This window comes from Chiloscyllium plagiosum, chromosome 17 (assembly GCF_004010195.1).
Source record: "Chiloscyllium plagiosum isolate BGI_BamShark_2017 chromosome 17, ASM401019v2, whole genome shotgun sequence".
Taxonomy (NCBI): Eukaryota; Metazoa; Chordata; class Chondrichthyes; order Orectolobiformes; family Hemiscylliidae; genus Chiloscyllium; species Chiloscyllium plagiosum.
The window spans coordinates 62,461,692-62,477,374 of NC_057726.1; the positions used below are offsets into that span (position 1 = coordinate 62,461,692).

The window sequence follows — 15,683 nt, forward strand, 5'->3', positions numbered from 1 at the left end:
ACAATATTTGCACGCCTTATACCAATAGTAGGCAAATGGCAAACTGGAAATCTGTAGCAGAAGAAAAGAAGATTGAGCATTTATAGATCAGCTATGATCTCACTGAATACATCAATTAATGCATGTAAAACCGAATTAAATGTAAGACCTGTGCCTTCACTTCAATGCAATAGTTTACCTTTGGTAATATTATTTTGTTAAAAAACAAACCTTTCTTAATCTATGCTCTTTGACTCTGCTGTTTATTTGTTGTTTTTAATGGACTATATGTGGTAAACCAAAGGGCAATGATATCACGTGTAACAAAGTCCTGGCTTGTATTCATCACTGGATTGCCCACCCTTAATAGTCCTTGAGTAACTCTTGAATTTATATAGTGCCATTTAGGAACCTGAGGTATGCCCAAGCACTTTCCAACAAATGAAGTTGTTTTGAAGTGTTATAATATTGGAAATGCAGTATATTGCAATGAGGTAATGTGCAAACCCGATGGGCTGAATGGCCTACGTCTCCTCCTACAGCTTATGGCTTTATGGTCTTTTAGTTAAACAGAGATTGTGACAGAGAAAGCGAAGTTGGATTGGGGTGAAGGGTGTTGTTGGGGAAGCGGGAGAGCAAGGAATAAACGAAAAAATTTGAGAGGGAAAAATGGAGATGGATAATGGTAGTAAAAGATACAAGCAGAAATAAAATACATAAAGGCATATGCATGTAAAATTGAATTAAATATAAGACCTGTATCATCACTTCAATGCAATAACTTACCTTGGTAATATTGTTTTGTTAAAAAAATATTTCTGAATCTGCCCTTTGACTCTACTATTTAATTGTTATTTTTAAATGGACTGTACGTGGCAAACCAAAGGACAATAATATCACTTGTAGTTGCGCCACCGATAACCCGGTCATGTGCTTTGAACAGGGCAAAGATCAAGGACTAAATTTGGCTTTATTCAGCATCAGGGTGAACCTCAATCTTTCCATGACTCAGCCTTCAGAGCAGCACAAAGAAAATTAAAGTTGATAAACTAAACCCATTAAACCCAACCTATGATCAGCGATAGGCAGCAAATCTAATTGTCCTGGCAGTACAAAATTTTCTACAGACTGCAGTTTGGAATTAATTGTCCAATTGAATCATATGCGAAACTGCAGACTGACAGATCCAAATGAGCCACAAAATATCGGATAGATGGTGCTAATGTAAACCGAGGTAGAAACTGCAGACAACTGCAGCCCAATTGTAAACACCATCTCAGAACCTCATTCCCTCGACCCATCACCCAGCAGGGCGTATAGCCAAACAGTACAGAACCTGCTATCTTCTTGACCTGCGGAAACTAGTACCATACCAGACGATGCCATATGCCCAATTTGCCATCAGAATTTTTTACATTGACTTTGTTTTCCTGAGGCATTCACACAGTTCTTACACAGCTGATGGCAAGCACACTACTAAAACAGCAACATAAATTAATATAGTGCCTGTACTGTAATCTCTATCACAATGAAAGCTCATTTTGAATATGCTTGAGGTAGGAATTGATAGATTTCTGACTACCAGTGTACAGGGATGGGGTGGGCAAAAGGCATTGCTGTGCTCTGTCCGCCATGATTGTATTGAATGGCAGAATGGGCTTGAGTGGCCTAACTCTGTTTGTATATAGTAAACATTTCCAAGGTCTTTCACCAGATCAGCAAATAAGATTACACACAAAAAAACATCTGGAAGGAAACAGAAATAGCTGGAGAAACTCAGCAGGTCTGGCAGGACTTGTGGAGAAAGAAAGCAGAGTGAACATTATAGGTCCAGTGACTCATCACCAGAATGATACATAAAAGTCTATGAGGACAGGTGATAAAACAAAATAGGTAAGTTGGAAGAAAAGTCTTAAAATGGGGAGAGGACAAAGCTTACGGAGGGAATTCAGCTCAGTCTGAAAGGTGGAGCATTGGTATTTAGAGGCACACAGAAGCCCAGAATCAGGGAAATTCAAAGATCAGTAAAAATTGTTGAACTGGAGGAGGGTAGAGAGAATTGGAGCATTGAAGTCACAGGCCAACATTGTAGTGAAGAAGGCATTTGGTACACTTCAATGCATTGAGTTGGGATGTCATGTTGCAGCTGTACAGGACATTGGTAAGGCCACTTTTGGAATACTGTGTTCAATTCTGGTCGCCCTGCTACAGGAAATGATGTTGTTAAACTTGAAAGGGTTCAGAAAAGATTTACAAGGATGTTGCCAGGGTTGGAAGGTTTGAGCTAAAGGGAGAGGCTGAATAGGCTGCGGCTACTTTCTTTGGAGCTTCAGAGGTCAAGAAATGACCTTATTGAAATTTATAAAATTATAAGGGGCATGGAAAGGATGAATAGCCAAGGTATTTTTCCCAAGGCAAGGGAGTCCAAAACTAGAAGGTGCAGTTTAAGGTGAGGGGGAAAGATTTAAAAGGGAACTAAGGGGTAACTTTTTCCACACAGAGGATGGTGCGTGTACGGAATGAGCTGCCAGAGGAAGTGGTGGAGGCTATAACAAATATAACATTTAAAAGTCACCTGCATGGGTATATAATTCGGAAGGGTTTATAGGGATATGGGCCAAATGCTAGTGATTGGGACTAGATTAATTTAGAATATGTGGTCGACATGGACGGGTTGGGCCAAAGGTGCTGTTTCCATGCCCTACATCTCTATGACTCTATGAACGTTGTGGAGGGATTGAGCGCAAGAAGGAGAATTTGAAAGTTATGGTGTTGACAGACCTGGAGCCAATGTGGGTCAGTGAGAGCAAGGTCGAAGGCTGAACGGGACATGGTGTAAGTTAGGAAGTGGGCAGCAAGATTCATCAATGAGCTGAAATGCATAGAAAGCATCAGAGGCTGAGGGGTAACCTTACAGAGGTTTATAAAATCATGAAGTGCTTGGACAGGATAAATCATTAAGGTCTTTTCCCCCAGGGTAGGGGAGTACAAAACTAGAGAGCATGGGTTGGGCCGAGAGAGTTTTTGGACAGTCAAGTCTAGAGCTGGCCAAAGTGTGGAAGTAATGGAGTTTAGCTACAGGGAGAGGCTGAACAGGCTGGGGCTTTTTTCCTTGGAGCGTCGGAGGTTGAGGGGTGACCTTATGGAGGTTTACAAGGAAGGGTTTGGAGGGATATGGGCCGGGTGCTGGCAGGTGGGACTAGATTGGGTTGGGATAGTTCATCGGCATGGACAGGTTGGACCGAAGGGTCTGTTTCGTGCTGTACATCTCTATGACTCAATGACTCTAGTGACTTGAGAAGAAGTTCATACCTGTTCAATGAAGCGATCAGAGGCCACGCTGTACTTGCTCATGATGCTGCTGCTGAGGGGCTCGCAGTACTCAAACTGAGGATTGTAGGTGTAGTTAGACTGGAAGAACAGCTCTTTCTCTTTGTCGACATTTATTGGTCGCAGCGCCACCAAGAGGCAGGGGCTTTTAACGGGTGGTGGCTCTCGGGCACTGTACCTAGCTATGTGCGGGAGAGACGTGGCGTTCCTGATCCTGGTCCTGGGGCAATCAGAGCCCATGCTGTTAACGCTGTACGAGCTCTCGCTTCGCCTCATCCAGCTGCAGTGTCCATTACCGACAAGGCTCGATCCTGCTCCGAGGGCCCGGTTGACCTTTAGGCTGCAAGTGAGCGACCCCGTAGTCTGTGACGCAGTCCTTAAAGGCCCCTCCGCCTGTGGAGCAGCAGGGCTGCTCTGCGAGCAGACCCCGTTCTTCTCGCTGCTCTTTCTCTCGGCTGCTTTCTTCAGCACTTTGGCCGGACCCGCCCTCTTGTTCTTCTGAGGCCCAGCCAAGGCCTGAGCCGTTGGGTCAAGCACCATCGCCGAGGCCAGGAGGCAGTATTTTGGGATGTGGAACTTTAACGATCTACCCCTCTGCACAAATGGAAGAAATGAAATGAAATCACGTCCTCTGTGAAACTGAGTCAACATCCACTTTAACTTGACACCTCACTTCCTGCCCAAGGAAGTGGAATTGGCCATCTTAAAATGAGCTGGAAACTATGACCTCGGTCCATGATTAAAGTTAAAAATACACCAAAGCTTCCTCCAATACCCCAGAAAGCCAGATATCCTTGTGCTGGATTACACATTGGTTTTATTAAAGTCTGTGGACATTATAACTAGGTTTTATGGCCTTCCAACACAAGCCTTCCTCCAGAAAGTCACTGAGCCACGCTGAATCAGAGGCTTTGCTCGTCAATATTTTGCAAGAAGGCTGTAGGAAGGCTACATGATTGGAATCTTTAGCACTGTTTTAGAGACTGAAATTGACCATCTGGCAAAGTGGCTCAGTGTCAGTTTCAGAAATCACTCCCGATCACTTAGCAATAATGAGACAACTGACTGTCTTTCACAAAAGCAAAATTTCGCAGGTACTGGTAACATGAAATAAAAACAGGAAGCGCTGGAAATACCCAGCAGGTATTTGCGGAGAGCGGAAAACAGTTAACGCTTCTCTGACCTTACTGTGGTAGTTGCAGGTTCCATTCTGTAACTGGACAGCAAAATGAGAACTCCAAAGCAAATAGACTTCAGAGTCTTAAAAGGGAAGCACACAGCAGACCCTGGAAATCCTCCGGGTGTGGCTAACTTCCTATGGCACTGAGACAAAGGGTTCAAATTGGGCCTCCATGCTGTCTCCCAGCAAGGGCTCACAAAAGTTACAGTGCATGAGAAGGAAGTCCCCATGTCGAATCATGGCCATCTCTGTCTCACCAGCAGGATAATGCATTGTGGATTGTGGTCTAATCCGCTTGACTTTATGCAACATCCTATTCTCAAATACTTGTAAAGTGTATTTCAAATACTGGCAGGTCAACATGTACATACGTAGATTATCGAAAGGTAATTCCTTTGCCTCGCTGGGTCTTGCTGTGTTGTATTTTACAACAACAATTAACACAGCACCTCTGATGCAGCAGAACAGCTCAAGGCCCTTCAAGGGAGCATTTTCATTTTCTTTATTCTTTCATGGGATGTGGGGCATCAACAGCAAGGTCAAGCCTTAATTGTCCTTGAATTGAGCAACTTGCAAGTCTATTTCAGAGGGCATTTAAATTTCAATCGCATTGGAAACTTGGACTCACATGGAGGCCTAACCAGGTTAGGATGGTAGATTTTCTTGTCTAAAGTGAATCAGTGAAGCAGATGGGTTTTTTTGGAACAACCAATGGTAGTATCATGGTCACCATCACTGAGAAATCATGAGGAGCATGGATAGGATAAATAGGCAAAGTCTTTTCCCTGGGGTCGGGGAGTCCAGAGCTAGAGGGCATGGGATATCTGGTCGGCATGGACGAGTTGGACTGAAGGGTCTGTTTCCACGCTGTACATCTCTATGACTCTATGACTCACTTTTAATTCCAGATTTATTCATTAATTGAACTTAAATCCCATGGTAGGGTTTGAACCTGTATTTCCAGAGCAGACGTCTAGGTATTAGTCAAGTGACATTGTCACCGCACCCCTGTCTCCACCAAAGAGAACACTTCAGTCCTGCAGAAACACTAGGATGGACTGGTTGGGTCAAATGGCTGGTTTCTGTGCATTATATCCGATATAAAAGTTCGACACTAAATTTGACATTATTACGTCAAAAGCGTGGGCCAAAAATGAATGTCTTGAAAGAGGAGATATCTACAGTGGCATAAACAGTATGCAGTTATTCAACCAGTTAAGAAAAACACATGTTTCAATAAGAGGTGTGCTGATTTACATTTGACTGCAGTCCAAGTGATCTAAATTTAAAATCTGCTTCTGTCCTGACAAGTCTACATTTGGAGGAGGCTGCTTGCTGCTGGCTTTAGCACTGCACCAGCTGTTAGGAGCTTTATTTCCGGTCACTTCCCAAATTCTCACTATTGAACTAACGCAGCTTTGATACTTCAACAATGAGGGGGACCCAGAGTCCCAGTCAAAACTGTGTGACTGTCTGAGGACCATGATTTGGCCTTCAGTCAATTCTGTTAGGAAGTAACAAAGCTGTATTTCCATTTGGAAGTCAAAGTAAGAACCAAATACCTGGTGCTGAATTGGCTGAAAATTAATTAAACAAAATTATGATGGGATCGTATCCACTTCCAGCACCATTAACAATAAACAAAAACATTGAGATGCAAAAAGTATTCAGATAATTCAACCCAAAGGTTTCCCACTATATGTGTTGTGCTGTTTTTATTCATTCATGGGATGTGGATTTCGCTGGCTCGGCCAGGTTTTATTGCCTATCACGAATTGCCCAGGGGGCAGTTAAAAGTCAACCACATTGCTGTGGGTTTGGAGGCCAGACCAGGTAAGGATGGCAGTTTCCCTCCCTAAAGGACATTAGAGAAGCAGCTGGGATTTTCCTAATGATTGGAAACGGTTGTCACGATCATTAGATTCTTCATTCCAGATTTATTATTAAATTCAAACGTCGCCATCTGCCACAATGGGATTTGAGCACATATTCCCAGAATGTTAGCTGGGTCTCTGGATTAATGGTCCAGCAATAATATCGCTTAGTCATCACCTCCCCTTTTATTGTTGGGATGTGAATGACCTCAATTTTTTTTATTTCATTGAATTTTGAAATGATGCAGAACAAACAGGATCTTGATCAGGTGGGCCAAGTGGCCAAGGAGTGGCAGATGGAGTTTAGTTTAAATAAATGTGAGGTGCTGCATTTTAGAAAGGCAAATCAAAATGGATTTATACACTTAATGGTAAGGAGTGGGGAGTGTTGCTGAACAAAGAGACCTTGAGTGCAGGTTCACAGTTCCTTGAAAGTGGAGTCACAGATCGAGAAGATAGTGAAGAAGAGGTTTGGTATCTTTTCCTTTATTGGTCTGACCAGCGAGTATAGAAGTTGGGAGGTCATGTTGTGGCTATACATGACATTGGTTAGGCCACTTTTGGAATATTTCGTGCAATTCTGGTCTCCCTCCTATAGGAATGATTTTGTGAAACTTGAAAGGGTTCAGAAAAGATTTACAAAGATGTTGCCAGGGTTGGAGGGTTTGAGCTAGAGGGAGAGGCTGAATAGGCTGGGGCTGTTTTCACTGAAGCATCAGAGGCTGAGGGGTGACCTAATAGAAATTTATAAAATTGTGAAGGGCATGGATAGGGTAAATAGACAAGGTCTTTTCCACGGGGTGGGGGAGTCCAGAGGGCATGGGTTTAAGGTGAAAGGGGAAAGATTTAAAAGGGACCTGAGGGGCAACTTTTTCACGCAGAGGGTGGTACATGTATGGAATGAGCTGCCAAAGGAAGTGGTGGAGGCTGGTACAATTACAACATTTAAAAGGCATCTGGATAGGAAAGGTTTAGAGGGACATGGGCCAAGTGCTGGCAAATGGGACTAGATTTATTTAGAATATTTGGTCTGCATGGACAAGTTGGATCGAAGAGTCTGTGTCTGTGCTGTACATCTCTATAACTCTAAAAGGCAACCAAATTGGCCTATCATGCCCATTCCCACACTGTGAATAAACTATCCAATTTTGTTTCCAAATCACAACAAAGAACTTCTTTATATTTATTGCTCTTTCCTGTCACATTGGGTTCATTAGTCAACCTGAATTCTGTATCCTCTGGATAGTACCACTAGAAATTGCTTCACCTTATTTACTCCATCTGCACACAACTGAAGATCCTCATCCCCTGATAGCATGTCAGTAATTGTTCTCCGTACCCACTTTAAAGCTTTGACATCTTTCCCAAAGTCCTGTTCCCACAACTTCATCCTCTTTAAAGACCTCCCATTGCTCATTTACTGTCAAACTTGATCATTTTCAATTCCAATCCAGATCCCTTTTCAACTCAGTAAAATTCACCCTGCTCCCATCTGAATACTTCCACATTTGAATTTCTTTGTACTTTCCTTGGCTACTCTATCTAGGAAGGATAACATCAAGCTGGAGAGATTTTTCAGGATGTTGCTGGGTACAGAGGGTTTGTGTCATAAAGAGAGGCTGGGTAGGCTGGGACTTTCTTCACTGGACTGTAGGAGGTTGAGAGCCTACCTGATACAAATTTATAAAATAGTGAGAGGTATAGCTGGAGTGAATGGTAATTTTCCTTTTCCTAAGATGGGGGGGGGGGGGTTCAAGGCTAGGGGGCACATTTTTTTAAGGTTCAGATTCACGTGTGGAATGAACATCCTGAGGAAGTGGTGGATGTGGGTACAATTGCAACTTTTAAGAAACATTTGGATAAGTACATGGAGGGATATGGGCCAGGAGCAAGTAGGTGGGAATAGTTTAGTTTGGGATTATGTTCAGTATGGACTGGTTGGACCGAAGGGTCTGTTTCTGTGCTGTAACAGTTTGACCACTGTGTCCAAAACACACTCCAAAGAAATATATGCCATTCGTCTCATGTAATTTCCCAAACTGGGTCTATCACTCATTCTTTCCTCATTGGGCTGAAAGTACACTGATGAAAACTATTATTGTGCACATTTAAGGAGTTCCTGCTCCTTTCGCTCATTATAGACAGGCAGGAGACTGGAAGAACACAGCAAGCCAGGCATCATCAGGAGGTGAGAAGTCAACGTTTCAGGTGTAGCCCTTCTTCAGGCCTGCCTATTTTGGATTTCAGCATTTGCAGTTTTTTTTTGTCTCCAACCCTTTGCTTATTACACAGTTACTTCCCCAACCGATAAGTAAAGTTCTCGCTGCAATTCGCTCCTGATCTCTTTACTGCTCCTTGATGAGCTATAGTATAGACCATGGACGTGGACAGATATAGGTTTCTCACAGTACATTGTGCTATAGACTATTTAATGAAGACAATGTACAGCAGAATGTATGCCTATCAGGCCTTCAAGTCAAACTGCTGTTAAGAAAATACTGGGTGAGATGAGAGTTTAAGTTAGTCTTTAAGCCACACACTGGACATTGGAGAATTTTATTTTCCAACTACAACATAAAAAATATGGGGAGAAATCTCTTATCAAAAGCTGTCAACTAATTACATCAAAAAAAAAATCCTGGACTAGGAGAGAGATAACAGATCTGAATCCATAGTTAGTAGAACACAAAGTTGCTGAGTTCATTTGTGAAATGTGACTGGCTCTCTGTGATTAACAGAGGCAGGAGAAAGGGCTCATAATTATTTTTGATGCAGATAGCTAATGATGACTGGTATTCAGTCCACAAATGCTCTGTTCCCTCAAACTATCAGACATTTGTTTGGCTACTAATAATATCTTGCTCTTCATTGTATATAATGGGCTGGAAATGGCTATGATGTATTAATGAAAATCAATGGCTCCACATGCTGCAATTATGTCGGTAACACGTTGCCAGCAGAGGTGATAGAAGCGGGCATGATAGCATCATTTAAGATGTATCGAGGCAGATACATGAATGGGCAGGGAGCAGAGAGATACAAACTCTTAGAAATTAGGTGACAGGTTTAGGTAGAGGATCTGGATCGGCGCAGGCTTGGAGGGCCAAAGGGCCTGTTCCTGTGCTGTAATTTTCTTTGTTCTTTGTTCTGCAAAAAGCTCTGATTCAGAAAGATCAAGTCTGATGTGCTTTTCAAAATTCCTTTTAAAGCTGATCTCTCTGATAATGGAAGCCTTCCTTGGGGCAGCTACCATGAATAACCTTCCACTTTTCTAGTGCCTTGTCATCATAGCAAACACAATATATCATTTTCAACCTTCATAAAGAAGGTTTTGTTATCACTTAGGCTCCATTACATTTGATCTTGTTCTCGTGGCTCTACTGAATTCCACACAGCCCTCGTACTTGGAGGCGATGGCCTAATGGTATTATCAATGGGCTATTAATCCAGAGACTCAACTAATGTTCTGGGGACCAGGGTTCAAATCCTGCCATGGCAGATGATTCCATGTGATGAATTCAACAATAAAAAAAGTCTGGAGTTAAGCATCTACTGATGACTATGAAACCAATGCCAATTGTTGGAAAACGCCATCTTGTTCACTACTATCCTCACTTGGTTTGGCCTACATGTGACTCTAGACCCGCAGCAATGTGGTTGATTTTCAACTGCCCTCTGAAATGGCCTACCACGCCACCCAGTTCAAGGACAGCTATGGATGGACAATAAATGCTGGATAGCCAGCATGCCCCCCCCAAATGAATAAAAAGAAGAAGGGTCTCAATTTCTAATGTGCTTTAGGTATCTGTTGAGGGATGAATATAGACCAGGGCAACTGAGAACTCTCCTGGTCTTCTTTGAATAGCACCACAGTATCTTTTGCACCCAACACAGAGGTCAGGCAGAATTCTGATTTCACCTTTCATCCAAAAGTTAGCAACTCTGATGGTGCAGTGCCCTATGTTGAAAAAGTGTAGTGCTGGAAAAAGCACAGCAGGTCAGGTGGCATCTGAGAAGCAAGAGAGTGAACGTTTCGGGCATGACCCTTCTTCAGGACTGGGGAGGGGGAAGGGGGCTGAGAAATAAATGGGTTTAGGGGAAAGGTAGGTGGGATGGCAATAGGTGGTGAAGGTAGGAGGTAATGGTGATAGGTCGGTGGAAAGTGTGGAGGAGATAGGTGGATAGGAAGATGGACAGGTAGGACTCACAGAATGGTTCAGAAAACAACTCTGGTCTGTATGCACCAACCATCCCCACCTTCCAGTGGCCATCCATTTCAACTCCCCATCCCACTCCCCCTCATGACATTCTGGGCCTCCTTTACCACCTAAACAAGGCCACCTGAAAACTCGAGGAGGAACACCTCCTCTTCCACCTCAGGAGCCTACAATCACACGGCCTCAATATCGAATTTGCCAGTTTCCAAATCTCCCCTCCCCACACCCCATCCCAGATCTAACCCTCCGACTCGGCTCTGCCCTCTTGGTCTGACTTACCTGTCCATCTTCCATCCCACCTATCTGCTCCACACTTCTCACTGACCCATCACAATCACTTCCTACCTTTCCCTTAGCCCCACCCCCCCCTTTTATTTCTCAGCCACCGTTCCCCTCCCCAGTTCTGATTAAGTGTTATGCCTGGAAAATTGACTCTCTTGCTGCTCAGATGCTGCCTGACCTTCTGTGCTTTATACAGCACTACACTTTATCGACTCTGACTCTCCAGCATCTGCAGTCCTCACTATCTCCTAGTTGGTGCAGTGTTCTCTCAAGTGACACACAGGGTTAGGTACTCAAGTTGGAGAGTTGGATTTAACCCCAGAAACCTCTAGCTCATGAGCCAAGAACACTGCCACTGAACCATATTTGACACAGGGAATCTGAGAGTTTCACTTGCTTAACATTGTATCACATTTTATTATATTTTGGTACATGTTTGCTCTTAAAAGTGATAAACATTTAGAAACGTGAGGGAACTGCAGTATAAGTGACTTTGTTTTGTGGAAAAATACTACAAACGTTAACTTAGCAGCCATTTTGCTTTGGTTGTGATAAAGCCAAGCTATGTGAGACATCATTTCATCAGAACTCCAAGAAGAATTCTGAGGAACAAAATCAGAGAGAAAGAGTTTTGGACGGGAAGATGGAAAATCACAAACCAGCTAAGATCTGTCTTATTGAAATAGTCTATCAATCTGGATGCCTCAGAAGCAAAATAAAAGGAGCATTCTCTTCCACGCAGTACCTCTGACAATAAACCTCCAACTATTCAAATACAGAAGGCATTGTGGCGGCTGAATTCTGACCTCAAATTTGCAACCCTTTCACGTTGGAAAGAAAAACCTTCAATCAACCCAGGCTTGCAATGATAATAGGCTGATCTTATTTCCATCCTTATAAGTGTCACTTATCTAGACCTATTTTTAATCTTTGTACCTGTTTGGGGGTGAATAAATTGAACACTTTTTACTCAATACCATTCAACAATAGTTGTGCAATAAAATAACCTTTTATCATTTTTAAGACTAAAACTTTGCTGTTGGTTATTTTTAAATTTGAACTCTTGAAAAACCAGAAGGGGGCTAAATGAGCAACAAAACCTCATAGATTATGACCACATTTGGTACAGTGGACAATATTAATGACTTATCCAAAGAAACAGAGAGCAAGATATTGACTGATGCTACAAGTATGGTTCCCACCTATCCACTCTACCCTCCCTTCTGACCTACTACCTTTACCCCCACCTCCAACCACCTATTGCACTCTCAGCTACCTTCCCCCCCCCAGCCCCACCCCTCTCCCATTTATCTCTCCACCCCCTTACTCTCCCAGCCTCATTCCTGATGAAGGACCTTTGCCTGAAACTTTGATTTTCCTGCTCCTCGGATGCTGCCTGACCTGCTGTGCTTTTCCAGCACCACACTCTCAACTCTAATCTCCAGCATCTGCAGTCCCCACTTTCACCTTGACAATTGCATGTATGTTAAGCATGTGGACAAGATGACAGATTGAGTATAATTATGTTAAGAGAGGAGGGTATTCACTTTGGTTTTACGAATAGAAAGGCAGGTTTTTTTTCCCCAAAAGCATGAAAATTGTAACAGTTGACATCTAGATAGACCTGTGTGCACTTGTTCCTGCAGTGTAAAAACATCAGAATGCAGGTACAACAAGCCATTTGGAAGACAAATCACATGTTGGTTTTTAATCACAGCCAGATTGGAAGAGAAGCTGTACAACATCTTTCTATCTGGACTATCTGGAAAGTGGTGTGCAGTTTTGGTCTCCATATTTAAGGGACGATAATACTTGGATTGCAGGCATCACCTAATATATTTCGAACTGAGATAAACAGATCATTGGACTTCCAAGGAATGGGCAGCATGGTGGCTCAGTGGTTGTAACTGCTGTCTTACGTTCGATTCTAGCTTTGGGTTACTGTCTGTATGGAGTTTGCACGTTCTCCATGTTTCTATGTGGGTTTCCTCCACAGTCATAACGATGTGTGGCTAAGGTTGATTGGCCTGTAGTGTCCATGGAGGTGCAGCCTAGGTTGAAATGCAAAGTCACAGGGATGGCTTGGGTCTGATTGGGATGCCTTTCAGAGGGTGGGTGTGGGTTAAATGGCCTGTTTCCAGGTTCTAACTCAGTAGGGATAGAAAGAGCAGGCTGGAAAGTGGAGCCAAGTACAAAACAGACACTCGGGCCTTGATTGTAATCTCAAAACTCTATCTACTCAAAGACTCAAGTTGCTAGCACCTTTTCAGAAAGATAGTACCAGAGGCTCACCAGAGAGAATAGAAACTTTGCTCAGTCTCTGTTTTCAGGGAGTGGTTTGGATGCCAGACAGTGGGATGGGAGCAGTTTTGCACCGCAAGAACAAATCTTCTATCCCCATCAAACTCTACATACGGCCAACCTTCTTCCGTTATATCCTGCATTTACACAGCGCCAGCATTCAAATAGCACCAATCCCCATGCGAAACTCTTAGATCATTCTCCCACCCCAGCTTCTATTATAGCCCAGGCGCTTTCCCGTGCGAGTGACAGGAACTGCACTATCTGCTTGCCTACCGTGACTTTCTCCAATCTGTAATATGGCAGAGCCTGCAGAGTGTGATCTCCTTTACTTTGCACACAAATTCGGAGATTGTTGGGATGAGCACATCTTCTGCCCTCAAGCCCGGATCAAATCTCTCTCGCTCTTACCATTTCGACTGTTCTATCAATCTTGCACTGTTCTCATATTCTGTGCCTCCTCCAGCTGTTCAGTCCCTCATTCCTTCGCCCGTCCTTGTAACGTAACCCCCTCCGAACCGCTACTGAAGCATTTCTTGGGAAATTCCATTTTCCTCTTGTGTCCGCACTAGCGCTGTCTCCCACGCCCCCTCCCCATTTCCTTTGTTCTGCTCTTTGTTTTAATAAGCTGTTCTCTATCCTTCAGTTCAGCACTCCAGACGGACTGTGGGCTTTTGAAGATCCGAAATTCCAGAAATGTTGAGCATTATTCATGAAATTTTTAAATAAAAAAAATCAACCGTTTTGTACACATTCAGATTGCAACCTACTGACTCTTCTGAATTTTTAAATAAATTCTTTTTTTTTCCAAAAATTTGTATATTGTATGTTCTGAATTTTTAAATAAAATCTTGATTTTTTAAAAATGCACGTACTGCATGCTCTGTTTTTTTTTTGAATTTTTAAAAAGGTTTTATACATATTCAGATTGCATATATTGTATGTTCTGGATTTTTAAATAAATTCTTGCACTTTAAAAAACATTTTGTACATATTCAGATTGCACATACCATACTTCTGGATGTAAATGCCCTGGTAGAGAGGATTGAATCCCGAGTACCAGTATTTGTGTATCTTTAATTGTAGACTCAACTACATAAATCTTTTGAAAATCTTTCTCTCTCTCTTTCAAAATCACGAACCCGAACTTGCCACTCTACGACCCGTAGTTTAGGCATTGCTGAGATCTGTCAGTCGACATCATATAGAATAGAATAGTACTTTTTTGCTGAAACAATGTGGAAATAGAGAGCTTTTTGAACCCTTTCAAAGCTGGGCAGACAATAACATTGGGCGTTGATTTTGCCCTGACTCCGGATTCCACAAACATACATCAGTCTGTCGGAGCCCTGGTCATCGCCTTTGCTTGCAACTTGACAACTGCTCCTCAATTCCGGCCACCGAGTCAATCTCAGACACTGGGTGGGTCAGGAACAAACAATAGAAGCAGGGATGGTGAAGGGATGGGGAGCAGGTAAACAAAGCACAGACAAGCAAAACATAAACTTACACTGCTCCGCTTGCCAGATCATTTCAGCATCTGCACCGCTCCTTGGTAAACAAAGGACGGCGGACAATCAGAATCAGAGTGAACTCTGTGGCAAAAGTGTGTGAAGGCGGGTCTGACAATGGGCCCGCCTGCTGACTGTCCAATTAACAGACTGTTAGACAATGCCGTTCATACAGTACAGAGCGGGAATCATTCCCCACAATAAACAGTCCCTTTCTCTCTCACACACTGAACGATCGATGCTGGCTCTCCCTCAGCCGATTTTAGCACTCTTTGTAATCCCACCTGCCGCAGAATTCTCCCCCACAAACTGCCCCAGACATATCTGAAAATATCACTTTTCTTAAGAAGAGCGACAGTGCCTGGACAAAAATGTCCGATCTGGGACTTTTTATTTGGAGGTGGGAAAGAGGATATAAAATCGTCCCACTTACATGTCAGCCGTTATAAAAGCGTGCTCCCTCCAAAAATACATATACAGATAAAGCCTCTCGCGGTGGAGGGAGTCTTGGCTTAAGAACCTTCCATTTGCAGGATTTATCTTCTGTGCAGAGGAAGCAGGAGGCGCTATTCTAAGACAGAGTAGGGGAAGGATGTGAAGGGAAGCAGCTGACAACGCTTGCTATTATTAACTCAAGACATGGAGCAGACGATCACAGGATATTCGACTTGCCCCGTTCCCACAGGAATGAGATTCAGAGGGATTCACAGTGCGGCCCACCTTAACCTTCCCCATATACACACACACACACACAGCAGCCGCAGCTCTGAGCCGAGAGGGCGGGGATTACTGCGGCTGCCGCGGACGAATGAATTGAAAAAAAAACGCCAGAGTCTGAGATTCAGCCCTCCTCTGCCAGCTCGCCTCTTTTACCGATCCTGGCGGGTCACACATGGCTTGTGGCACTGTCAGATGTTTGCAATGGTACGGAGTGCAGCAAGCCCACGGGTTAAACCGACCACCGTCGTCTCTCTTTAATGACAGATGGTCCTCTGGGACTGTGGCGACT

The 15,683-nt window shown here is 43.4% G+C and overlaps 1 protein-coding gene across 3 annotated transcripts in view; it reads right to left on the bottom strand.

Moving 5' to 3' along the window:
- Positions 1–15,396, bottom strand: part of LOC122558570 (uncharacterized protein KIAA0895-like) — a 39,807-nt gene extending 24,411 nt beyond the window's left edge. Inside the window, exons 1-2 of one of the 3 annotated variants that reach the window (XM_043707318.1) lie at positions 15,108–15,396; positions 3,292–3,903 (exon numbers count right to left, since the gene is read on the bottom strand). In XM_043707318.1, the coding sequence (XP_043563253.1) occupies positions 3,292–3,849 (558 nt within the window). In that variant the 5' untranslated portion in view covers positions 3,850–3,903; positions 15,108–15,396. The other 2 variants (XM_043707317.1, XM_043707316.1) reach the window with 2 other exon arrangements.
- Positions 15,397–15,683: the final 287 nt, after the last annotated feature.